Here is a 26,946-nt window from a genome sequence, read left to right as displayed (position 1 = left end):
CCCCGCGCCGCGCGCGGGGGGTGGCGGGGGGGGTGGGGGGGGGGGGGGGGGGGCCGGGCGCCCCGGGGGGGGGGGGGGGGTGGGGGGGGGGGGGGGGGGGGGGGCGGGCTCCCACCCCCCCCCCCCCCCCCCCCCGCGCCAGCCATTGCGTAGTCCAGGTGGGGGCGGGGCGCAGGTGAGATCGACAGGCCTTGGCCCCGCATTGGTCGGGGGAGGGTGGTGCCCAGCTTGTAAGCCCGAGGCACTGGGGATGGCGCTGATAGGAAAGGGCCCAGGATAGGAGGCTTGTGGGGGAAGACCATGAGTGCAGATTGGGACAAAATGACGTTCCAGGCGTCTGTGAGACATCCAGGTACAGGTGTCCAGCAGGCATTAGACTCAGAACTGCCTCTCAGGAGAGGTGTTAGAACCTGATGAATCGAATCCAGTGATTATCCGCAGGCAGACACCGACCAGGGCGGTTACATAGAAGGAGAAGGTGGTCCAGCAAAATACGCTTGGGGGACACTCGCGGTTAGGTGGGCATTTAGCCAAAGAGGAGAGAGAGTGTCCCAAAAACCTAGAGAGGGGACAGGGTCAAGAAGAGGGTGATGGACAGTGCTGGAGGCTGCCAAAGACAAGACGGGGGAGGCTTGAGGAAAGGCTCTTAGCTTTGTCAACTAAGAGATGGCTGGTGGGGCAGCTGAGTGGCACAGGGAATAGAGCCGGCCCCAGAAGAGGCCAGAGGAGCTAGTTCAAATGCTGCCTCAGCCTCTCACAGAGCATTGTTAGCATTTCAGTTGAATGGTGAGGTTGGAAGCCAGAGTATAGAGAATTAAGAGAGAGGTGATAGGAAGTGGAGGCACCATTTGTGGGTGACCTCAAGGAGAGTGGGGAAGGTAGCGGAGGCAGTCTACTGGAGAAAATTTGATGGAGTGGGGTCTCTTGGGCATGTGGAGGAGTTTGCCTTGGCAAGGAAAGGGGAGGAGAAGGTAGTGGAGATGGTGATGGGTTGTGAGGATGAGGGAAGTGGGAACTCATGCATTTTTCAGTGCAATGTTAGGAGGCGTTTAAGGTTTAAATTGCTATGGTGAGTGAAATTGTGACTGAATAGGGGTAGAGAGGTGAGATGACCTCTGCCTAGGGTTAGGCACCCAGCATGTCCCAAGACCATCAATACAGAGCTGGAAGTGGACTTAGAGGCCATCAAGTCCAACCTCATTTTGCAAATGAGGGAACTGAGGTATAGAAAGGGCAAGTGATTTGCCCATAGTCACACTGAGGTAGGCCTGGAAGCCAGATCTCCCTGATGCCAAATCCAGTGCCCTCTAGCTATCTCAGCCCCTTTTAAAGATGTAAGCTCCTTGAGGGCAGGAACTGTTTTATTTTCCTTTTTTGTCCCCAGGACCGAGCATTGCATCTGACAGTAAATGTGTGTTCAAATTATTCACCCATTTTTCACCCCACAACATCCCTACTGATGTGAATGCATCTGCTTCATTTTCCTCTCAGAGACATAGACAAAAATAACCTTCCTATGGTCACACAGCTCATGTTTAAGATATTTGAACCCCAGTCTTATTATTTTTGGTGATTTTTGTTTGTTACTAAACTAAACAAGTTAGTTCATAGAGAACTGGGCTTGAAGACAGGAAGGCCTGGGTTCAAATCCTGCCTCTTTTACCTACATACTGGCTATGTGACTGGCAAGACTAACATCTTGGCTGTTCCAGACAGCCTTCACCGAAAGGATTTCTTAACCTGGGGTCTGTGAACTTGTCTTTTGTTTTTGACATTCTGACAACTATACTTCAACAGAACTAGTTTTCTTTGTAATCTTACATATTTTCTGAGCTTAAGTTTCACCACACTGCCCAAAGGCATCCAGGACACAAAAAAAGTTAAAAAATACAAACCATCACAAAAAAATAAACATTTTTGAAAAGATGCTGGTCTGCATTTGTGGAGGGGTTTTCTCACTTGGGTGTTCCTGTATCAGTGAATCCCAGGTCCAGCCCTGTCCTTACTCCTTTTAAACCAACATCTGCATTTGTTGGTTTAGTGGAAAGATTTGGATTGGAGTCAAAGAGCCTGCTTCAAATTCTGCCTCATGTCACTTATTACCTACAGGACCAGTGGCAAGTTACGTAGCTCTCGACCTGTGTTTAGGAGAGGCTTCGTTATGGAATGGAGTGAGTACTGAATTTGGAGTCAAAATGACAGGTTTGAGTCCTGCCTAGACATTGACTGACTCTGTGACCTTTGGATAAGTCACAGCCTTTCTGGGCCTCAGTTCCCTCATGTGTAAGAATGAGGTGGGTTCTTAGACCCCTTTATCAGTGTAGGAAGCACCCCATGTAATGGGAAGGGTCCTGGCTCTCCAGGTGGAAGACCTTGGTTCAAATCTTACCACTGAGGTATGTGCTTGTGACATTGGACAAGCCCCTTTATGTCCCTGGGCCTCAGTTTCCTCCTCTGTAAAGGAAAGGTGTTGAACTAGTTGGTCACTGAGGTCCTTCCAGTTCTAGAGCAAAAGATTTTCTAGTCCCTCTGTGGACGTAGGTTCATAGTTTGTAGCTTTGGAGAACTAACTGCCCAGGTCAGAAGCCTGATCTGGTCCTGGGCCGAATTTGGACCCAAGTCTCCCTGATTCCGGGGGCCGCCTGGCTCTGCTGCACCGCTTGGAGGTGCTCTTGCCCTCCTGAAGGCCGTGCTGCTGGTGCACAATGTCAGGCGGGTTGCAGCACCCAACCTAGTCAGAGCTAGTGGGGACCTCAGAAGGCCTCTCGTCCAAACCATCTGCAACACCTGTTGCTCAGAACTAGCCCAGGGGAATTCGGGGTGTAGTGGCTACAGTGTGGTGCATCCTTGGCCAGGGGAATTCTTGAGAATCATCTGTTAGGGAAGCATGGTACAGTGAAGAGAGCCCTGCAGCAGGAGTAAGAGCTGGGCTTCGGTTCTGTCTCTGACACTTCTGTATGAATTTGGGGCCAGCCCCTTAACCTCACTGGACTTCAGATTTCTCCTGCAAAGATGAGATATTTGCACCACTAGATGGCTCAGTGCATAGAGGACTGGGCCTGGAGTCAGGAAAATCTGAGTTCAGATCCAGCTACAGACACCTGGCTGTGTGATCTTGGGCCAGTCACTGCTTGTCTCAGTCTCATCTATAAAATAAGGATAATAATCACACCTGTCATGTGGCTTACATGAGGTGGTAATTTCAAAATGTGCTTACTTCGGTGCCTGACTCAGAGTAAGCAGTGTTTAACGTTAGTTGCTGTTACTATTGTTATTCCAGGCATAAATGTATGACCTGTCTCCCAAGGGTTGGGGGAAGGGCGGAAGCGGCACAATTGTCTTTCTGATCTTGCCTTAAACCAGTGAAAAGTCACCTTGGGGGTTGGTGATTGGCCGTCCAGGACCATAAAGCAGACTATTCTTTACCGATTCCTGTTCTGTAGTAAATGAAATAGTGCCCTTCCTACATGCCATGGACATATCTGTACCAACCCAAGTGAAGGGATAGAGAAAAGTTTTCAGCTTTGATCTAGTTTTCTATTAAGTTAATGAAGTCGTATTTTTTTTGTGAAGGAATTCCACAACAGCCATTTCCTTCTTTTAGCACCTTCTGTCTCTAGCCTTAGCAGGTCATGGAAGTGCCTGATTGAGGTCACTTGAAGCATTTGGGTTCCCAGAGTTAAGAGCTGGGAAAGACCTTAGCCATTAATCCCCCAATCCCTTCATTTTACGGATGAGGGACCTGAAGGCTAGTAAGGAGCAGTGATTTCACTAAGGTTACCCAGGTAGGAAATAGCAGCTGACCAAAGTTATAATAATTCTAGTAAAAACTTACTTATATATTGATTTAAGATTTGCAAAGTACTTTACATATGTGAAGGAGGAGAGATGTGATCCTCCCCCCTTATACATTTATTTTACATCCATTATTTCATTTGAGTCTTGCAGTCACTCTTTGAGTTGGGTACACAGGAGTCAGCCCCATTTTATACATGAGGAAACAGGCTCCAAAAACACCCGCAAGGCTGGTGCCTGTCAAAGGGTCCTTCTGACTCCACATCGAGCACACTGTCCATGCTCCCGGGCTGGCTTTCAATACAGGCGATGGTTGACTTGAATTTGTCCTACTGTACAAGAGGCCGTGGGCCCAGAGAGTTTATGTGATTGCCCGAGGTCAGAGCCTTTCTGACTCCCACATGGGTCCCTTTCTGCCCACAAACATGCCAGTGTCTGACTAGTTTGCCAGTACTAGCTAGTGTGACAGCTGTGTAGGCCTCCTATCAACGGAATCAACTTCTTTGTCATATTCCTTCTCAAGGACAACTATAAGCATCCCAGCTGTTGGTGCAGGGAGCCTGTCTGTCCTAACAGATGACATAGTTTCCCATTTACTCTGGGGCATAGTATACTATTCACCTGAATTGTATTTTCCTATTTGAAAAAGAGATAGTGGCATCTTGGAATCTGTCTCCTCATAAGAGGAAAAAAACTAGGGGTTTAAACAGAACATTTAAGTTTATTATTCTCATTATAGTCTCCTGTTTAAACATGTGGTTTCTTTTTCTAAGGAGGTCACATGTAATCTAAACAAAGTAGGTGATGTTTTTCTTTTTTAATGGAAGAGTAGGAACTGCACAGGAAAGATTTTCTTCCATCAGTGTGAGCACATTCTAGGAAGCTGGCACATTCACGAGGTCTGTGCTACATCTATAGTGATGGGTACTTTTTTCATAGAGTGTGATCTATTTTTTGTACATTGGCAGCATTCCAGGTGTCTGCTGCTTCTGAGCTTACTACCTGTTGGAGCTTCAGAGAAGTAATTTTGCACTATCGGTTTTGTTTTTGTTTTTTAACTGTAACAGAAAGCTTTCACCAACACCAAGGAGGGCTGGCCGAAGGAAAGGGGATGGTGTATTTTGCCAAAGAAGTTCGACTTACTAAAAAACATGAAGAAATGTAAGAGTTTTAAGGGCACTTTGAATATGTAAATTGTATTAGTTTTATTCAATTATTGTGCACAAGATTTTATATGACAGAAAGTGTTCAATTCTGCACTTTCTTATACTTGAGTTAACAGATCAAGTGTTACGTATGTATCACAAGCTCTTGGAAGTAAGAGATTAAAAGGACAAATTACATTCATGTCATTACTTTAGATCACGTTCACCATTTTTTCCCCTGACAGAGCCCTGGTGGATAAGACTGCTAGGCCTGAAGTCAGACTCCCTGAGCTCCCATCCTGCCTCTGTGTGACCACAGGCACATTCCCTAACCACTTTGACCACTAACTTCGGAGCCTGTGAATTGAGTTAAGAATACCTCCTCTACCCTATCCAGAGCTGTTATTTGTAAAATGCTTTATAAATCTTGAAGCACTGTTTTCACTTATGTTATTGTGAGTGAGTCTTATTTTGTAAAGTTCTGGATTCTTATTCTAATCCAGAGAGCTTCCTAATCAAAGGTTGTGGTCACAGGTTTTGGAAATTCTTTACTCTTTCTGTTACATAGCATCCTAGTCATAAGTTTCTGTCATCTTCTAGGTACTGGTATCATGGCTTGCTTACTGTTAATGACATTAGAAGATTGAATAATTAATTACTTCTGAAATAATATATCGCCAGTGAGAAATGTTCATATATATGTGCAGTATTTACATATAGTTTAGAAAGAGTATTTCATCTGTTTAATTTTTATAACCCTACTTTTAAAGTTTTTCTTCTGTATAAACATCCTAGTTGTGTGTACGTATACATATACTCACATATACATACACACATATATATCCTGTACCATCCTCTTTCTCTGAGAAAAAGGAGAAAAATGTTTTTATTGCTTCTTCAAGCATATGGAAGTTTAGCACAATTCTAAATGTGTAACATCAGATTCAGGGGGTACTGAAGTGTTAAACAGAAGGTTTCATATAGCAAGTTAAAAATCAATGTTATGTATGTGTGTGTTGAGGTATATATAAGTATGTATGTGTACATAAAGATATGTATTACAGTATATATTTTCACCCAAAATTAAAACATGTCCTTAAAACTCCAAAATAATTGCACAAGAGGAAAGAGGGAGTGGGAAAACACAATCTTGTACATAGATTACACATAAGGAATATGATAATGAAAATAAAAGCAATTTCCCCAGATTGACCTAGAAAGTCATATTGTAGCCTGGTCACCTAAGGAAATAGTACTTCATACCACCTACTTCCTTCTTTACTCTCAGATTAATTCACAGTAATTGGCCTCCAACATCATAAGAGTCTTAAATGAGGAATAATTAAAAGATTTCTTAATGGGAAGACAATGAAAAAAAAAGTTTTACTGCACTTATTTTATGTGCTTATCCTTCTTCTGTTGATTGTTATTTATTTTTCAGATTAGCCCAGAGATTACTGTTACTTGAAGAAATGGAGAATGATCATGGTGACCAAAAGACTGAAAAAAAGGCATCTCTCATAAAAGCAGCTAAGCTAGCCTATAAAAGGAATCAGGACCTTTTAAATGTAAGTTATTTATGTGACATAAATTTGTAGATTTTGTTTGTAAGTTTTCTGAAACTTTGTGTGGCTAGAAATGTTACATTTTTAAGTGAATTAAATAATTGGAATTTTTAAAATTATTTTTTGCTGATAAACTGGTAGCTTTTTACAAATATTTCATTAATTTTGAGTCAAGTGAGCAAAAGTATTTTTTAATTCACTGAGATAAGAGAACTGAAGTATATTTAAGGAAATTATTTAAAATCATTCTCTGTTTGGGGGATGAAGTCAAAATCAGTTTTATGCATGAGGTAAAATTTCAGTCCATGTCATAATTTACATCTCTTGTTACAGAGTTGTAATGACATCTGATTCAGGCTCTGTAAAGTTCTCTTTCACAAAAGTAAATACATTGTATTATGTCATACTTAGAAACATCCCTGAGTGGTAGAGTTCACGTTGAAGAAGACAGATTTTCAGTAACTTTGAAGGTGGTTTGAGTCAGTATTCCTCCAGGAGTCTGCCTGCTTCATCTTCCAGTTCACCTGCATGGAGGAAAGTCACATCCGTGAATCCTTCAACTTTGTTTTCCTCAAAGTGTCCCTTTCTCCATAATTAACTGTGAACTTTGACCTCCATCCCAGTTTCCCATTTTCAAATCCTCCCTCTCAGGAGATTCCATGATGGTCACATTTGTCAGGTAACGTTCATCTTTTTGGTTCTAAAGTGGAGCTTTCAGTTTTCTATTTTTCAGCATTTTCAGAGATGATTGGAGTTCCCAGTGTCTCCATCTTCTCTTTCTCTTAGAAGTCAGTTAGCTTTTCAGCTTCTAGTGGTTTGGGCCACAACAATCTGATAGTCACAGCCACAGTGCTACTAAAGCATCTTAGTTTACCATATGTCTTCCTTGCCAATGATGTTTGCACTGTTTTTTTTAAAACAGAAAATATATGATAATCTGAATTTCTGTCATGAAATGTCAAAAAAGGAAAAAAAAAACTCACCCAAATTGGCAGGCTTGTATTCTAGCCACTAGTAGCAGCCTGCCAAAGTGGTATTTAATCTTCAAGTGGACTCAGTTTATTCCAGCATCTCTTATTAGTCAGCAAGTATTTATTGAAAGTGTCCTATTTGCTCAGTGCGGTGGGGAAACAAACCCTGTCTAAGACTAAACACCTTGTAATCAGACATGAACCAGTCTGTGGACAGTGTGTAAGTCGGTAGTGAATTGTGTCTGCAGGGTATTTGTGCCCAGTGGGATATACGGTGAGATCCTGGAGTAAAGAGGGCACTGTGGAGGAAGCAGCGTGAAGGTGCCTGGTTAGATTTTGGTCGACAGAAGAGCAGGGATGAGATTGGCCACAGAGCGGAGTGAAGGGCCAGAGCTGGCGCACAAATAAAGGCTGAGCACAGAGAATAAGGGGCACGGCAGTGACTGACAGGCATGCAGAGCTGCAGTGGGGAAGCTCCAGGTTCAGATTCTGAACAGACACCCAGGTGCTGTGCGGCCGTGGGCAAGTCCTTATCGGCAGCACGGGAAGCTGTGTTACACCCGGTGGGCGTACTGTGCCCTTCCCAGAGCGGTCTCTGAGTGTCCTGCAGCTTTGGAGCACCCAGTTGTGTGTGTTGTTACTGCACTTTAAAGAGCTAGGTGAGATGGATTGGAGAGACTGTTTCGACTCCCCCTTTTCCAGATGAGGACCTTGTGCCCTGGAGAGGGGATGTAACTTAACCTGGATCTCCCCACTAGTAAGCAGCTGAGTGAGGACTGAGGCCAGGGGGCCACACTGCCTTGTGAGAAGCCAGTAAGGGAGTAGTGAGGAATGTGATTGTATACATGGAATGAGACCAGATTCTGGTCTGTGTGACCTCAGAACCAGGCAGAGCTATTGAAGACTTGGTACCGGAGTACTAATAATCTGTTAAGAGTTTTTAAGCAGGCCCTTCAGATGGAGAGATGGGAGATCCCCCTGCCCTCAGAGGAGCTCACTTCTGCGGGGGAGCTGTACCACCCGCAGAGAGGGAAGCTGAAACTCCAGAGCTGTCATTCTCATCCAGAGTTCTTTTCTATCATTTCTCCTCAGACATGATCATGATACTGTGGAAAGGGCTGGCAGCATGAACTTATTTCAGGAGGCTACAACAACCATGAGGACTCCCAGGAATGCCTGTGCTAGTTGGAGACTATTAATTGGATTAATGTTCCCAGAGCAAAGAGTGGAGAGCCAGTGGCAAGGTTAGGGAAAGGGGAATAGGTATATGTGTGGTGCTTAGCCTAGAATGGAATGGAACAAGCATTTATTAAGCACATACAGTATGTCAGGCACTGTGCTAAGTGCCTTAAAAATATCTCATTTAATTGAGCGTACCGGGCAAGATGTCAGAATGACTGTGCCAATGTCCCAGTGGGTGGCAGGATGGCAGGAGGAATTTGGAATCATAGGGCAGTACTCTGGTGAGTAAATGTTTGATGAACTTCCTTCTAGCATCTGGGTGAAAGATGAATTTGAGGGTGACTGGCACTCAGTAAGTTACCTAGGATGCAGCTAATCTCTTAGAAAACAGGTAGAGGGACAGGCTAGGACTGAGGATGGGATGGTCGTGGTTCCAAAAAGTGCTCCATTTGTCTCTGCAGTGGTCCGTTTCAAAAGAAATATTCATGAGACATAATGATTGTATGTGATAGTATTCCCAGCACAGATCTTCTGTAGATCATGAAAGAATTCCCATTGGTAAAGCAATGTAATGACTGAACTGGACTTCAAAATGAGGTAGTTAGGATGAAGGAAACAAACAAAAAAAAAGAATTGTCCACTGGGTTTATCTTACATTGACCTTTCTCAGTTACACAAGTAAAATTTAAGTTTTTCCAGAGATTCATAGAATTTTAAAGCTTTAAGGGCTCTTAGATGTAATTTTTTCTAACTTTTTCTTTTTTGCAAATGAATAGCTAAGGTCCATATAGATAGGTTAAGTTATTTACCTAGGACCTCACAGTGCATTTTTATTTTTATTATACTATAACCTCAAATTTCCTCATCTGTAAAATAGGAGTAATACTGCCTCTAGTGTAAGTCTCACTGAGTTGGTGTGGAGACTCCTTTCACTGAGACAGATGGCAGCCCACAAAGAGTCTCCTCAGTGAGGCTTCAGGAAGCTCACAGTCATTTCACTTGTCTGTCAAAGAGGTAGAAATTGTACTCAGGTCTTTTGACTCCAAGTTTGACTCACCAACCATTATACTCGGCTGCTTTTCAGTTCTAATAATGAGAGAAAAGAGAAATCTGGGGACAAAGGCCACTTGAGGGGAGGTTTGGGCTGGGCCCTTAAGTTGGTATACTTTTTCATACAACGTGTTTCAGATGGATATCAGAAGATTCTAGAGACAGGGCTGAGGACACCAAAGACACATTTTACATTGTTGTAGATTGTGGACCTATTGATCTTTATCAGTAACCACCCTGACCCACTTACAAATTGCCTACTGTGTGTTGAACACTGTGTTAGGCACTGGGGACATAAAGGCAAAAAAAAAAAGTGGTCTGCTTTGAAGGAACTTACATACCATAAGAGGAGACAACATGTGCAAATATAAAAACGTGAAGTAATTAAAAATGAAGACAAAGTATTACTTTCTTATTTAAATATTTAAGGACCTGTGTTTTCATTATTGCAGAGACTCCCTCCTCTGATGCAGTTCATGAGCCCTGGTAGATAGAAGTCAAGCTTATGGTAGACCTCTCTGAAGTGGACTAGTTTGGTCCTTAGACAGTGTCTACATAGTGGTTAGCAGGATCTTTCTGGAAACCTTTCCAGCTTGGTAATAGGACCTGCTGAAGCTTGTATTTCTCCAGCATGACTTTCAAGAAAACAGTTGCATAATGCAGTATTAAGGTCTCAGTGTAGGCAACCTAAATCCTCTCCACTGTAGGTACTAAAGTTGATTGAGCCCATATGTCAGTGGGTCTGTGAGCTCACCCAGTGTAGATCAGGAGCCATCCAGGTCATCTCATTGTATGTTCCTCTTACACTTGACTTTCTATGAATCTCCTTTCAATTATATCTTATTCTTTACAACTTTTCTTTCAAATGTCCCTTCCCTTCTGTGGCAGGAGCAGTATTTTTAGAATAGTATTTTTATTTTTTCCAATTATTTAGAAAGACAAAAATCTTTTTCAAAGAAATTATTTTTAGTTTTCAACTTCACCCCTCCCCAAGATAGTGTGCAGTCTGATATAGACCATACAAGTATAATCATATTAAACTTATTTCCACATTAGTCATGTTGTAAAGAAGAATTATAACCAACGGGAAAAAACCATGAGAAAGAAAAAAAAAAGGAAGAATAGTATAATTTGATCTCTATTCAGACTCCAATGGCTATGGATAGCATTTTCCATCTTGAATCTTTTGGAATTGTTTTAGATCATTGCATTGCTGAGAAGAGCCAAGTCTTTCAAAGTTGGTCATCAAACAGTGTTGCTTGTTACTGTGTACAATGTTTTTCTGGTTCTGCTCACTTCACTCAGCATCAGTTCATGCAAGTCTTTCCCGGTTTTTCTGAAGTCCACCTGCTCATCACTTCTTATGAAACAGTAGTATTCCATTACATTCATGTACCACAATCTGTTCAGCCATTCCTCAATTGATGGGCATTCCCTCAATTTCCAATTCTTGGCCACCACAAAAAGAACTGCTGTAAATATTTTTGTACATGTGGGTCTTTTCCTCATCTTAATGATCTCTTTGGGATTCAGACCTAGAAGTGGTATTGTTGGATCAAAGGGTATACACAGTTTTGTAGCCCTTTGGACATAATTCCAAATTGCTCTACAGAATGGTTGGATCAATTCACAACTCCACCAACAATGCATTAATTTTCCTATATATCATCTTCTCCAACATTGATCATTTTCCCGTTTTGTCATGTTAGTCTGAGAGGTGTGATGTGGTACCTCAGAGTTGTTTTAATTTGCATTTCTCTTTTTCTTTTTGGAGGGGAGAGGGCAGGGTAATTGGGGTTAAGTGACTTGCTCAAGGTCACATGGCTAGTAAGTGTTAAGTGTCTGAGATTGGATTTGAACTCAGGTCCTCTTGACTCCAGGGCCAGTGCTCTATTCATTGCACCACCTAGCCACCCCTGATTTACATTTCTCTAATCAATAGTGAGTTAGAGCATTTTTTCATGTGACTATAGATAACTTTAGTTTCTTCCCCTGAAAACTTCCTGATCATATCCTTTGATCATTTATCAGTTGGATAATGACTTGTATTCTTATAAGTTGGACTCAGTTCTCTGTATATTTTGGAAATATCAGACACTGGCTGTAAAAATTGTTTCCCAGCTTTCTGTTTCCCTTCTGATCTTGGTTGCATTGACTTTGTTTGTGCAAAAACTTTTAAATTTAATGCAATCAAAATTACCCATTTTGAACTTCATCTTTATCTCTTGTTTGGTCATACATAAATTCTTCCATTCTCCATAGATTTGACAAGTAAAGTATAACTTGCTCTCCTAATTTGTTTATAATGTCACCCTTTATGTCTAAATCATGGAGCCGTTTTGACTTTATCTTGGTATACAGTGTAAGATATTGGTCTGTGCCTACTTTCTGCCATACTATTTTCCATTTTTCCCAGCAGTTTTTGCCAAATAGTGAGTTCTTATCCCAGAAACTACTATGTCCCCAAAATTGCTATAGTCACTGACTACTGTGTCTTGTGTAGCTAACTTATTCCATTGATTTGCCACTATATTTCTTAGCTAATACAAAGAAGTTTTGATGATTGCTGCTTTATAATACAATTTTAGATCTGGTATGATTGGGCCACCTTCTCTTGCATTTCTTTTCATTAATTCCCTTGATATTCTAGACCTTTTGTTCTTCCAGATGAATTTTCTTACTACTTTTTCTAGTTCTATAAAATAATTTTTTGGTAGTTTGTGTTGTGTGCCACTTAATAAGTAAATTCATTTTGGTAGAATTGTCATTTTTATTATATCACCTTGGCCTACCTATGAGCAACTGATGTTTTTTCCATTTATTTAGATCTAATTTTATTTGTGTGAAAAATATTTTGTAATCGTGTTCATATAGTTACTGGGTGTGTCTTAGAAGGTAAACTCCCAAATATTTTATATTGTCTACAGTTACTTTAAATGGAATTTCTCTTTCAATGTCTTGCTGTTGGGCTTTATTAGTAATATATAGAAATGCTGATGATTTATGCGGGTTTATTTTATATCCTGAAACTTTGCTAAAGTTGTTAATTTTTAAAGTAGTTTTTTAGTTGATTCTCTTAAGTATACCATCATATCATCTGATAACTTTGTTTCTTCCTTGCCTATTCTAATTCTTTCAATTTTTTTCTTCTTTTATTCCTAAAGCTAACAATTCTAGTACAATATTGAATAGCAGTGGTGATAATGGACATTGAAAGACGGCTATTAACATTAATTTAAAAAAAAAGTTTTGAGCTCCAAATTTTCTCCTTCTCTCTCTTCCCTCCCTCCTCCTCAAGACAGCAAGCAGTCTGATATAGGTTATGCATGTACAATCATGTAAAATATATTTTCATATTAGTCATGTTTTGAAAGAAAATACATTTTGAAAAAAAAAGTTACAGTTTGCAAATGGGAAAACCACAAAAAATAAAGTGAAAATAGTATGCCCAGATCTGCATTCAGACTCCATCAGTTCTTTTTTTTGGATGTGGATAGCATTTTCCATCATGAGTCTTTTGGAATTGGTAGGAGCAATATTTTAACATGTCCCCCAATGCAAGTTAGGCATATTTTTTCTTAAAAGTTATTGAGATTGTATTTTAGACTTGGTTGGCAACAGGTTTAGACTGTCAACATTTTCCTCAGCTCCTAAGACAAGGTTGCCTCAAGGAGTTCTAGGCTCCATCTCTGAGGCTTGGTTGATAGATAACAATACAGGCAAGAGTGTTTCATTTGCTGAATTAACTTGAAGTGTCTTCAGTGTCCATCTTTGCTGAATGTTCTTGTGCTGCTGTGGCTAAGTAAATCTCTTTTTGTTAACTGTTGAATGATCTCTGAGTGTCTCACTTTGGTTATAATGTCAAACTTAAACTACCAAGAGAGTAGCCTCGGTCAAGCCCAGCCCAGAGCTGCCTCTGTGATTCCCTTATGTCCCAAGATCTCTTTATGCCAGTCTGTCCTGTTTAAGTGTGTCAGAATAATCTCTCTAAAAGAATGTTTTGATGTCACTTCTGCTTCATATTTTGTAATAGCTTCCCATTGAGGATTTTAGAATAAAATTATAATTCCTTAGCTAAACCTATAGAATTTGGATCCAAATTCAGGACCCAACTTCAGATAGCCAACCAACCAATCAAATAAAATTAAGTATCTACTTTAAGAAGCCGAAGGAAAGGTACATGTAATAATAACTAAAAAATAAAATATAAGTGCATTGGATGTCCCTTCATTTTCTTTGTACTCCTCAGCCCTCCTTCTCACTCATGACAGAAGGTATGACCTACTTACGGGAGAGGGGGACTGGATTTGGGGGCAGGAAGTTCTGGGTCAACTGACAATTAGAAGCTGTGGGGTCATGGGCAATCATTTAAGCAGAGTCTCGGTTTCTTCATCTTTACAATGGGAATAATAATACTTGTCTACCTCGGTGGAGTGAGAATATGTATACAAAGTAATTTGCACAATTTAAAGTTCTATGTGCATGTTAATTACTGTTGCCTCCTTTCCTGCCTCTCACCACACACTCCAGGACTGGAGCTTAGAGGTCATCTGGCCAACTCCCTCATTTTACCAGTAAGGAAACTGAAAAAGGTTAAGTCACTTGCTCATAGTCACCCAAGTGGTAAACAGCAGAGTCAGGATTGAAACCAGCTCCTCTGACTCCAGACCCATGCACACACTACTTCCCTTCCCCATTTCTACTGAGTGCTACAGTTGCTTTTTCTTCTATGTGATCTTTTTTTTTTTTAATTAAATTTTATGTTTATTTTTAGTTTACATCATTCATGTCCACAAGATTTTGAGTTACAAATTTTCTCCCCGTATTTCCCCTACCTACCACCCCAAAACAGCCATCCCACTGTATACCCCCTCCCCCAGTCTGCTGTCTCCTATATCCTCCCCCATTCCCGCTCTGATTTTCCAGTAGGGCAAGATGAATCTTTATACCCCAGTGCCTATATATAAAAAATGTGTGTGTGTGTGTGTGTGTGTATATATACACACATATACACACGCACACACACATTTTAAACATTTGATTTTAAAACTTTGAATTCCAGATTTTTTCCCTTCCTCCCTCATCACCCACCCTTACTGGGAAGATAGGCATTTCAGTATAGGTTGTACACGTGTAACTACACAAAACATTTCCATAGTGATATATTGTGAAAGACTAACTATATTTCCCTCCATCTTATCCCGCCCCCCACTTGTTCTATTCTCTGCATTGACCCTCTCCCTTTTCAAAAGTGTGTGCTTCTAACTTCCTTCCCCCCTAACCTGCCCTCTCCTCCATCATCCCCCCTCTCATCCCCTTCCCCCCTACTCTCCTGTAGGGCGAGATACTCTGTTTAGTGTGTATGTCATTCCTTCCCTAAGCCAGATTCAATGAAAGTGGGGTTGACCCATTCCCTTTTGCCTTCCTGTTCTTCCCCTCCATTGTAACAGTTTTCCCTTACCTCTTCTGTATGAGATAATTTACCCCATTTTGTCTCTCCCCATCTCCTCTCATTATATTCCTCTCTCACCTCTCAATTTCACCTTTTAAGTATCATCCCTTCCTATTCAATTGGTCCTGTGCCCTCTGTCTATGTGTATACCTGTACCCATATACACACACATATGTATTCATATGCCCATATACCCTCCTATATAGACACATATATGTATGTTTACGTGTGTGTGTATGTATATATATATACACACACACACACATTTGCATTCTCTTCAACTATTCTCATACTGAGAAAAGTTTTATAAGTTTACAATTATCGTTTTTCCATGTAGGAATGTAAGTAGTTCAACTTTGATAAGTTCCTTATGATTTCTTTTCCCTGTTTACCTTCTCATGCTTCTCTTGCTTCTTGTATCAATTTCTTTTCCTTGTTTACCTTCTCATGCTTCTTGTATCTAAATGTCAAATTTTTCTGTTTAACTCTGGTTTTTTTTCATCAAGAATGCTTGAAAATCCTCTTATTTCATTGAATGACCATATTTTTTCCCTGAAACATGATACTCAGTTTTGCCGGGTAGGTGATTCTTGGTTTTAGTCCCACCTCCTTTGACCTCTGGAATATCATATTCCAGGCCCTTTGATCCTTTAGTGTAGAAGCTGCCAGATCCTGTGTTATCCTGATTGTGTTTCCACAATATTCAAATTTTTTCTTCTTGGCTGCTTGTAATATTCTCTCCTTGATCTGGGAACTCTGGAATCTGGCTATAATATTCCTAGGAGTTTTTCTTTTTAGGATCTTTTTCAAGAGGTGATTGGTAGATTCTTTCAACCACTATTTTGCCCTCTGATTTTAAAACATCAGGGCAATTTTCCTTGAGAATTTCTTGAAGGATGATTTCTAGGTTCCTTTCTTTGGTCATGGCTTTCAGGTAGTCCAATAATTTTTAAATTATCTCTCCTGGATCTATATTCCAGGTCAGTGGATTTCCCAGATATTTCACATTGCCTTCTATTCTTTCATTTGTTTGGATTTGTTTAACAGCATCTTGATTTCTCATAAAGTCACTAGCTCCATTTGCTCCAATGTAATTCTGAAGGAATGGTTCTCCTCATTGAGCTTTTGAGATTCTTGTTCCATCTGGCAAATTCGGCTTTTTAAGGCATTCTTCTCCGCATTGCCTTTTGGAGCCTCTTTTGCCATTTGAGTTAGTCTATTTTTTAAGGTGCTATTTTCTTCAGTCAGCTTGTTGACTCTCTTTTCGTGATTTTCTTGCATCATTCTCATTTCTCTTCCCAATTTTTCCTCCACTTCTCTTATTTGGTTTTCAAGATCCTTCTTAAGCTCCTCTATGGTCTGTAACCAGTTCATATTTTTCTTGGAAGCTTTTGGTGCAGGAGTTCTGACTTTGTTTTCTTCCTCCTGTTCCATGCTTTGCTCCTTTTTGTCCCCAAAATAGAAATCTAAGGTTTGACTGCTGTGCTTGCTTTGCTTTCTCATGTTGCTACTCAGTTACTTGACTTTTGAGCTTTTTGCCACAGTAGAACTCTGCTTCCAGGGAGGGAGCTTTGTCCCAAATTGCTGGGATTTTCGCAGGTGCTCGAGCTATTAGTTGGGTGCCCTCTCTGAGGCTCCCCAGGCTCTGGCTCACTGGTCACACACCCCAGGACCTTTACCCTAGACAGCGATCCAGATCCAAGCAGGTTAAAGCAAGAGCGATTACCCCTCAAAATGGTTGCTTGGCCTCCCCCTACAATCTGCAAGCCAGGAGCTCTGAAGCAGCCGCAGGGTGGAGGCTGTGCTTCAGCTGCTTCTCCCTCTGGGGGCAGAGGCCAGACCATACTCCCGGACCTCCTGTTCCCAAAGTCCTTACTGACCTCTCACTTTGTCTTTGGTATTTATGGTTTGATAATTCTGGAAACCACTACAGCTGTTGGTGATACACTCTCTGGAAGTCCCTCTAGCCACTGCTGGTTGGGGCTGCCCTGAGGCTGAAATTGTGGGCTTACAGGGTGCTGGGCCCTTCCTGTCTGCATGCTGGGCTGTCTTCAGCAGGAGATTTGTTTCTGTCATTTTGTGGATTCTAAAGTTGGTTTAGAATCATTTTTTTATAGGTATTTGAGGTGGTTACGGGGGAGTGCACAGAGTTTTCCTGCTTCTGGGCTGCCATCTTGGCTCCACCGCCTAAATTAACCCTTCTATGTGACCTTAAAAATCCAGTTTAAATGCCAACTCCAGAGTGAACCCCTAATCTGAAGTGTCCCCTCCTTGTTCTGAGTGTCTGTATTCCTCATCTGGCACTCACCATCTTGTGTTCGGCTTGTTCCTGTGCATGCATCATCTCCCCTTTCAGATTATAACCATGGGAGGGCAGGAACCATATCTTGGTTCTTTCTGTCCTGTTCCGCGCACTGGATGGACATAAGAGATACTGCATAAGGAATGTGCGGATGAAAGTGTTTTGGGCGTCAGTGATAGGAGCTGTGACACTATACTCTAGGCTACAGAAGGCTAGATTGTTTTCTACTCGCCGATCCCAGGTTTAGAGGAAAGACAGTTATGAGCAGAACTGTTCCTTGAACAAGCCAGCTTTGATAGCTGAAATAACTGCTCCTCTTCTGTACTTTGCATGACTGACTGGACTGGTTGAAGCTGCTGGAGGGTCAGTTTATGAGAGAGAAAAGACAAAAAAAGCCCAAAGAGCCCTGAGCCCCAGGGTGTTGGGACCAGGACACACCCACTGCCCTGTGGCCTCTCCAAGCTATGGTGCTTGTGTGATTCTTAAGTGCTAGCATAAGGCAGCAAAAAAGAAACCAGTAACATTGCTTCCAAGCACTTAAGTTGTACCACAATTCCATGACAATAAATGCTGCTGTTAAGTCATTTCAGTTGTTTCTGTCATTTCCTTCTCCAGCTCATTTGACAGATGAGGAAACGGAGGCAAGCAGGGTGAAGTGACTTGCCCAGGGTCTCACAGTAAGTGTCTGGAGCCAGATATGAACTCAGGAAGATGAGTCTTTCTGACTCCAGCCCAATACTGACTCAGAGTCTGCTTTACCTCCTCACTGCCCTATTACAATGAACAGTAATAAAAAAAATTTCATTGTATGAACTGACATGATAATTGACCAGTATCATCCAGACCTAGGTATTCTGAATTTATTTTTAACTATGTAGCTACACAGTGCTACATGTGTTTATATTCATAACATGCCTTTTTGTAGTCTCCTTCCCAAATCTAATTTGTTAAAAATTAGAAACTGAATTCACTGTAAATTTTGTGTACAGTTTTTTTTTTTTAATGTTTAATGATCACCCATCCTGTTCTCTTTTCCAGCCAATCCATTCTTATCCCTACTCTTCAATTTTTAGTTTCTTCCTGTCTACTCATTCCTTCTTTGCTGTCTACAAATGTGCTGGAACTTCTGCCATCCCTTAAAAACAAACAAACAAAACCTCTCACTAGATCTTACAATTCCGTATAGCTGTTGTCCTATATATCTCCTTCATTTTCCTGCCAGATTCCTTGAAAAAGTTCTTCTATACTCAGTGCCTTCACTTCTTCTCTTCTTCTTCTTTTCTAAACTATCTTGGGCCAGCTGGGTACTGGGCCTGCAGTCAGAAAGACCTGAATTCAAATCCAACCTTAGACAATATAATAGCTAGCTCATCTTGGGCAAGTTACTGAACCCTGTTTGCCTCAGTTTTCTCATCAGTAAAAATAAGCTGGAGAAAGAAATAAACCATTCCAGTATCTTTGTGGGGTCATGAAGAGTCAGACACAACTGAAATACCTGAATAACAAGCAGCTTTGTGCACTCTGGCTTCTGCCCTCATAAAACTCAGCTGAAAGTGTTCTCTCACAAGTTACCAGATGACACGGACCGCTCTCGTGGCTGCTGCTTAGTTACTCGCCCTCTTGTCTCGGATCCTTGCTTGGATTTTTATGATCCTTCCCTCTTCCGGTTCTTTTCTCTCATCTGTCCAGTTGCTACTTTGACGTCTCTTTTGTTTATTCACTTACCATAGAGTGCCTACTCACCGTAGATCTAACCCAAGGCTCCATCCTGGGCCCTCCAAATACTCTAGTGACCACCTTAGTAAATACCATGGATTTCATTAGCACCTCCCTGCCAGTGAGCACTAGCTCTGTCAAGCCCTAATCCCTCTCCTGATTCAGAATCAGAAATTGGCTGTTGGACATCTTGAAATCGATTTTCTATGGGCATTTCAAATGAAACATGTCCAAAATAGAACTCTTTGCCCCCCCCCCACTAAAATTCCTGTTACTATGGAGGATACCACCACCTTTTTTTCTAGTCGCCTAGCTTCCCAACTTGGGTGTCATGCTCACCTCCTCTGTCTCACCGCCCCACAGATCTAGTTACCAGATGTTGTCACCTCCGTCTCCCTTGACTCCTCCTGTATGTTTCCATAGCCACCTGCTGTTCCAGGTCCTCATCACTTCTCTTCTGAAATAGTGCAGGAGCCACCTCCTTGCTCTCCTTGCCTCAGAATCCTTCCTGAGCCAATCCATCTTCCACGAAGTCCCCAAAGCAATTTTTCTAAAGCTCAGATTTTACCATGTCACCCTTCTCTTCAGTAAACTCCAGTGATTCCCTATTACCTTTGGAATCTAATAGAAATTGTTTGTCATTTAAATCTTCCTCTCCTTCCAGCCTTCTTCTGTAGCACTCCCCTTTGCACAGCATACATTTCTCCATAGTGGCCTGCTTCATTGTCCTCATCTACACCACCCTTGATCTCCCATCTCCAGGACTTTGCACCAGCCATCTTTGAGGCCTGTGGTGCCTTCTGTTTTTGACTCAGAGTCTGTTACTTCCTTCCAGATTCAGCTCAGGTTGCGCCTTTAATGTGATTCCCCCAGTTACTGGTGTCCTCCCTCCCCAAACCACCTTTATATTCATTCTGTAGAGTGTGCATCTCTATATCTGTTGTCTCTTCCATTGGAATGTAAACCTCTTGAGGTCAAGAACTTTGTCAGCTTAATATGAACTAATAACTAGTAAGAAACTGAGTTTAAATTTAAGAAGGAAAAAGAAGAAGGGCGTGTGGAAGACTGAAGGCAGGTCACGTGATCGAGGATGACCATAGAAGCGGCACGCTCCTCTAAAAGTACCAGAAGGTTAAGGTCCAGAGCGAACTGAAGCTTGAAAGGGATGCTAAGTACAACAACCCCCCTTTTTCCCTTTCGAACCTATGTTCGGAGTACGACCAAGATGGAGAGACGGCTGGAAGTGAGGAGGACCCGAGCGCAGTTCACTCTCGGGTATTTTCTGACTGGGCAGGTCACTTAACTTTTCCTGCCTCTGTTTCTTCACCTGTAAAGCAGGCATAAAAATGGCACCTCCCCTCCCAGGGTGGTAAGGATAAGGTGAGATAATATTTGAAAGCACTTTGCAAACTTTAAAGAATATGTAAATACTGGCTATTATTATTAAGAACATCTGCTTGGAGAGAATGCGATGAGAGATAGGACTGCGGTGCAAGGTGCCACAGCTTTACTCCTGCTTGTTTTCTCCTCCAGAGAAGAGAAATGGACTCCTTGAAGTATGCACAACAAAGAAATTGGTAACAGAACCTTGGATGAAAAGGCATTTGTTAAAGCCCTTAGTATGTGCAGAACACTGCGGATGGAAAAGTGAGATGGCCCGAGGCAACTCACATTTCTCGTAGGGTGGAGAGAAAGGACCCTGGTGTTCAGGGTGCAGTGCAAAAAGCGGGTGGCAAGGCGCTGGTGGAGTGTGGTCCTAAGGGTGTACCAACAGACCAGGTGACAGGAACCTGTGGCCATTCGGGTGTTGTGGCAAGGCAGATGCCAAGGTCTGGTGGTGAGGATGACGAGTGATCTTGTCTCATTGTAGGGGGTAGGAGGCTGATGTAAAAGTACATTCTCAGTGTCTTCTTGATGTTGAATGATCTGACAGTGCCAAGGACTTGGAGGTGAAAACATTTTTTTCCAAGTATTCAGTAGCTGTGGCTCTTGAGGGGCCCAGGGCTGCATCTTCACGGTGGTGATGGGGCAGGGAGGGCCTGCCACTCCAGGCACTTGGGGGACAGCCTTGCCTCTTCTGGCTGGCTCAAGGCTCCCATGATCTTTGACGCTTTCTTGTTTGTTACCTCCAGCTGCTTGCCATGTGCTACTCACCTCAGGGTTTCTCAGTCTTTGCCTCCTTTCCACTCCCATTGCAGCCCTAGTTCAGGCCTTTAGTACCTCTCATCCAGACTTGTTTTGGTTTCTGTGTGTATTTAACGCATGTCTTTATCATGTATCTCTGTCTTTATTCACCTCTTATTTTTATGTCACCAACATTTCCCCTGGTGCTGCTTCATGGTGCATCAGTTCATTGAAGTCCTTCCATGATTACATTCCATAGGTTACATTCATCATATTTGCTGTTTGTTACAGTGTAGTAATATTCCATTACATTTACACACCGCAGTTTGTTAGCTATTCCCCAGACAGCGAGCATTTACCTTGATTCTGGGTCTTTGCTACCATGAAAAGTGCTGTTCTAAATATTTTGGTGTGTACAGGAACCATGCTTCTTATCAATGATCTCTTTGCCTTCTCATGCCAACTATTGTGACAGCTTTAACAGCTTCCTTGTCTCCCCTCTCCAATCTGTCCTTCACATTACTGCTAAAGTAATCCAGATCGAATCCTCTTGTTACCTTGTGCAAAAATCTGCCCCGTGAACTCCTTGGGCTTCCAGTCTAACACTGCAAAACATGGCTCTCCCCTATCTTATTCTACATCCTTCCACACTGCTGTAACCAAATTCTCATCTCACCTGCCTGCGTCTGACAGAGGGACCTGTCCTCCCCGCTCTAATACCTGCCATTTGATGTCCTTCCCTTCTTTCAGGATTCAGCTCATGTGTCCCCTATTCTGAGCAGTCAGCACAAACTTAGAAAGCCCCTGCTCCGTGCCAGCCACTGGGCACACCAACAAAAACCGAATCAGCCCTGCTATGAGAAACTTAGACTCTCTCCATGGTTCCTTCCTTCATCTGCCCTGACTGGAAGTTACCCTTTACCCCTCAGCCTCTTAGGCCATTATGTGTCTTTTTCTGTTGTGTGTCTTCTGTCATGTTCTAACTTGTGTTATAGTTCTTAGTGTATGTGTCTCTCCTCCCCACTAGATTATGTATTTTCAGTGTCTTTCACATAGGAGATATTCAATAAATGTTCACTGAGTTGAATTAATCCTGCCTTTTTAATAAGTAGCTTTAAACAACTATTCCTGGAATAATTATGTCACTCATATGATTTCTCAGGGTTATATGTTTTTTATTTCTGAATCTAATTAAATCTTTGCTTTAATGGAGTCATAAAATATTTTTTTTTACTAAGGTCTTATAAAACTCAGTGTGCCCCAGTCAGGTTTCTGTTTCTGTTGTTATTTTGACTTCACAGTATCGGTAGCTTTCAGCCATCGTTTTCAGCTTTAAATTTCAGATACAGGACAGGCAAGCTGTTTAATAGGCTTTCTATTCCTAAATTGACTATTTCTTCTTTAAATCTCCTTCCTCTAGACAGCAGGTGCAGCAGTGGTTGTACAACTTTGGGAAGTCCCTTTAGGGAATTTCCTGTTTTTCCCTTTTACTCTTCACACCCATTCCCTGCTCCCGCCGCTGCCATCTGCTCTCTTTTTTCTCCTGTTCAGCATTGGCTTCTTCACACCCCACTCCCACGCCCCTTCCCATCCCTCTCCGTCTGTCCAACAGCCCTGTACTTAGATTTCTCCAGTGTTTGTTCATAGATCGGAGAACTTTCCCTTTTTCTAGCAACTTAGGAATCTCAGAGAGTTGACACAGATTGATTTTTTGTTTTGTTTATTTTTGACTCATTTAGTAGTAGGTAAATGGAGCCTAGGTGCTGATCCTTTAAGTAGGCATCAAAAGGTAAGATCAGCAGAGGTCAGGGGTTTGGTAAACAGCTTGTTCTAGCTCCAGATTTGGTGTTCTAATTATTATCAAGGTAAGATCTTACCAAACTGTAAATAAAGTTCAGGTATCATAGTTGCTTTAGACTCTATTAAATGAAGCAAAAACAAAACGCTGTACATACAGAAGTGAACGTCAAGTGAAAGCTGCTTACTGTTCTTTAAAATCAGGAGCACACACCGCTCCCTGAGATTTTTAGGCTACAGAGGCTCATCCCTGAATCTAGAAATCATTTCTAGAAGGCTCTAACATGAAAGATTGTATTTCTAAAAGGCAACAATTATTTCTTTATGTTTTCAGTTTTGATCCATAAATCATCTCCTAAAGTGCCTTATACTTCAACTCTGCAGAGAGAGTGACTTTGGTTGATGTTTGTACTGCCTCTGCCGCTGCAGATTGCATCCCCTCTGCCCGTGGTGTTTGGGGTGCTTGGGCTGGCAGACCCCCCCCCCCAGCCTCCACCTTGGCACACATGGAAACCTGGAATTCTGTCCATTTCACATCTGATACTCATGTGTGATACACATATGATTGTATAGTCTGGGTCACAGAGGGCATGGGGAGAGCAGTGCGCTGGCATTCACACAGCCCTAAGGTTACTCAGAAGTGGTTTGAGGCTCTGCGTGCTGTCTGACCTTCACTCTGCTCTAAAGAAATCTGAAAACCCGTGCCATTTTGTATGAACACTCCTAGCAGGTGTTGGCTGTTAGAGACTAAGTGGTCACTTAGAAGTAGTCTTTACATTTAAAGAATAGAAGTGGGTGGTGTTACTCTCAGGCGTGTAACTGTTTACCTGATTGAATTGAGGATTTGGTTCTCACCCTGATTTCTCCATCATATCGTTGCCATAGTGCAACAATTTGCCTTGGTAAATCATTTGCAGAAAGGAAATATTTGTATATTTGCATGTCCACACTCTCCTTTAAATATATTTGCATACCCATACTCTCCTTTAAAATATTTATTTCTGTTATAGGATATAAGAACACTAGAAGAGAAAATTGAAAAAAAGGTGCATTTACGGTCACATCCTGAAATGGTTAATCTTCAGGTAAGAATCTTGGGTCACCTTTAGACACCTACATCTAGGCTGTCATTCATTGTGTACCCAGATATTTATGTATACACTTTCTGGATTTATCCCTTTAAAGAACATTTTAAATTTTAATCAAGTGAAAGATCTCTTTTATCAAAGTCCTGTTTACTTTTTATGAAATTTTATTTAGATAAGGAGTCTTGTTAAACAAAAATAGGAGACTAGATCTTAAGGTGATGGTATAGAAATCGTAATGAGCATTTCACTTGAAATCTGTGTCCTCTCTGTTGGATTTAAAAATAGCTGTTCACAGTCTCTTCACAGAAAGTTTAATAAGTGGCCTGAATATATGTTTGTTATGGAGTATGGCTTCTAAGTGTTATATTCTGTGAAGCTTAGGAACAGATTGGGGGAAGTTTGGCAGAAACATACATTATTTGATATACGAAAATGTTCATGATGAAAAGGAATTGATTTCAGGGTTTGGGGAGAGATTGAGGCTATTTTTCTCTTGGAAAGATGGTCTTTGTCTTAATACTCTTTTGCTGTCTGCTAAAACAGGCTGTGATATTTGGGGGCTCTTAAATTGCCCTTCAGCTGTCTGTGCCATCTAAGACATAAAGTAAGATAGAAGCTGGACATAGAAGGAAACTTTGTTCCATGAGATGGGTACCTCTTGGATTTACATGACACAAATGGGCTAAGGGCATGTCTGTTTCTTTGTTTAACTCTGTACCTTACTCTTATTCGTTTAGAGTTCACACACAGAATAAGGGTGAATCCAGCCATGAATAGCTAAGAAACTCCCAACCCCAGGCCACACTTGTTATTTTTTCTTAGTTGGCCTTGTACAGCAGGGTGAACATGTCAGGCTGTTACTCAGACCACATTCGTAGTTTCATGGGACCGGCGTAGTTATTTTACTTTTATAAAACTTTATATTTTAAAATTTCCTCACTGTCTTAATTGTGTGTCCCCAATGCCATTTCTGCACAAGTGTTATTTCCCAAAGTTAGAATGACATTAATGTAACTTTTAAAAAAATACCCCAAAAGAGTTCTCTGTGAAGTTCTGGGTCTTCTTAGCAACTTAGAGCAGTAACCTGAGAAGCCCAGCAGAGCTTGTAGGACTTGTCAGGGCCATATAAACTGCCATAGACGAAAGAGCAGAGAATGCTGGGTTATTGCCCATAAAACCTCATTGACCCTATTCCTGTTTACAGGCCATTGTGGCTTATTGGGCTAGTGTTGTTGGTGTGGAAAGTCTTATGATTGACTCTGAAATTGTTTTATCATTCAAGTCACAGGGGAAAAAATGCTGCTTGTAAAATGAAGCATATATTTCTAAAATATAAAGAGTACATCCTCTGCTTTCCCTACAAGCTTCACCTGAATCCTGAACTACAGCATACTAACTGTGGTTTGTTCCCTAATGTTATATCATAACTTTTGAAGTGAAGTTCAGAGCAGTAACTTACATTTCATAATTCCAGTATAAACTGGAAAACCATTTTGTGCTTGATTTTTATCGTGCACTGCCTGAGGGCAGGGACCGTTTTTTGACTCTTTGTATGCTCAGTGTTTACCACAGCCTGGCACATAGTAGGCGCTTAATAAATACTTATTGACTGGTTTGAAAATACTAAGCAAAGAAATGTAGCACAGTTCTACCCAACAGATCATGCTGTTAGCCACAAGAGGGCGTATCAAAACACCACAAAACTTAATCAAAAACCAGAATTTCTGCCAACCTCTGTGGTTTTGCTGAGAAATTTGAAAATTGAGGAGTAAGTAGCCAGCTTTTTTCTAAAATTAACATAAAATGTTCTGTAGGGAGATTGCATTCCACATATATATGCATGTATGAGTGTGTGTCTGTATTTAAGGGAATAAACATTTAGACTGTTTTGAAAAGCCAAGTTACATTGCTTGTTTTGCTTTTTTCCTTTTTGGGTTTTGTTTTTTCAGACTCTCTACTGGGCATCAGTAGAAGAACAGGCCCCCAAGTGGGAGCAGTTTCTTTTAGGAAAAGCACAATATCCCACTGGTGTTAGATGTCAAAGTCCAGCAGGAAATGACATCAGAGACACTGCAGAGAGATAACCACAAGAAAGATGTCATGTTCCTTGGGGCTGTGCTTCAGAGCACCTGCTCAGGAAAGCAGAATTTACCTGGACACTGTAGCAATCCAAAGGAATGTGTTCTTATAAGGGAATATAATAATGTGTGTTCTGTTACCTGTCAGACAGGAGGGGGAGTTTTAAAATTTACTGGAAATTTCGTCAAACCAGCATTGGAATACATTACAGTTTTTTTTAAAGAATGATGAGAATTGTTTTTACTTTTAATCTGTCATTTCGTCAAACTTTTAGGAGTGTAAAAGAACATTTTAAAAGATGAACTGAATTAAATAAATGGTTAAAATGTGTCTTATGTGACTTATTTCATTTTAAAACACTTTTCAGTCCTTTTTATGTCTTATTTCCATAACCCCTTTTGACAAAGAGTAGTGATTATTACCATTCCTAACTATTTTCCACCCGCCATGAAAAAGAAAAGCAACAGAGTGGTTTGCCTAGCACCTTCTATTTGCATAATTCTTTCTATAGTTCCTGAATAGATTATCTGGCGTGAACCTCCCAGCCCTAAGGAAGGCCATTTATCATAACTGGCAAAAACCACCACTCCAGAGTTGAAGTGACTTGCTCAGGATCACAGGCCTGTAGAAAGACTGATCTTCTCATTCCTAGTGTAATACTCTTTGCATTCTACATAACA

The 26,946-nt window shown here is 41.4% G+C and overlaps 1 protein-coding gene across 2 annotated transcripts in view; it reads left to right on the top strand.

Annotated features, from left to right (window-relative positions):
- The window catches only part of CEP15 (centrosomal protein 15), a 27,184-nt gene extending 588 nt beyond the window's left edge, over positions 1–26,596 (top strand). The window contains exons 2-5 of one of the 2 annotated variants that reach the window (XM_069084198.1): positions 4,863–4,956; positions 6,382–6,508; positions 24,110–24,184; positions 26,137–26,596. In XM_069084198.1, the coding sequence (XP_068940299.1) occupies positions 4,863–4,956; positions 6,382–6,508; positions 24,110–24,184; positions 26,137–26,271 (431 nt within the window). In that variant the 3' untranslated portion in view covers positions 26,272–26,596. The remainder of the gene's footprint in view (positions 1–4,862; positions 4,957–6,381; positions 6,509–24,109; positions 24,185–26,136) is intronic. The other variant, XM_069084199.1, reaches the window with a different exon arrangement.
- The last annotated feature ends 350 nt before the right edge of the window (positions 26,597–26,946 follow it).

The sequence above is a fragment of the Petaurus breviceps genome, unplaced genomic scaffold (genome assembly GCF_028583685.1).
Source record: "Petaurus breviceps papuanus isolate PSGF00001 unplaced genomic scaffold, PetGlider_PUasm1.0 174, whole genome shotgun sequence".
Classification (NCBI taxonomy): domain Eukaryota; kingdom Metazoa; phylum Chordata; class Mammalia; order Diprotodontia; family Petauridae; genus Petaurus; species Petaurus breviceps.
This window is presented reverse-complemented; position numbering and strand designations above follow the sequence as displayed.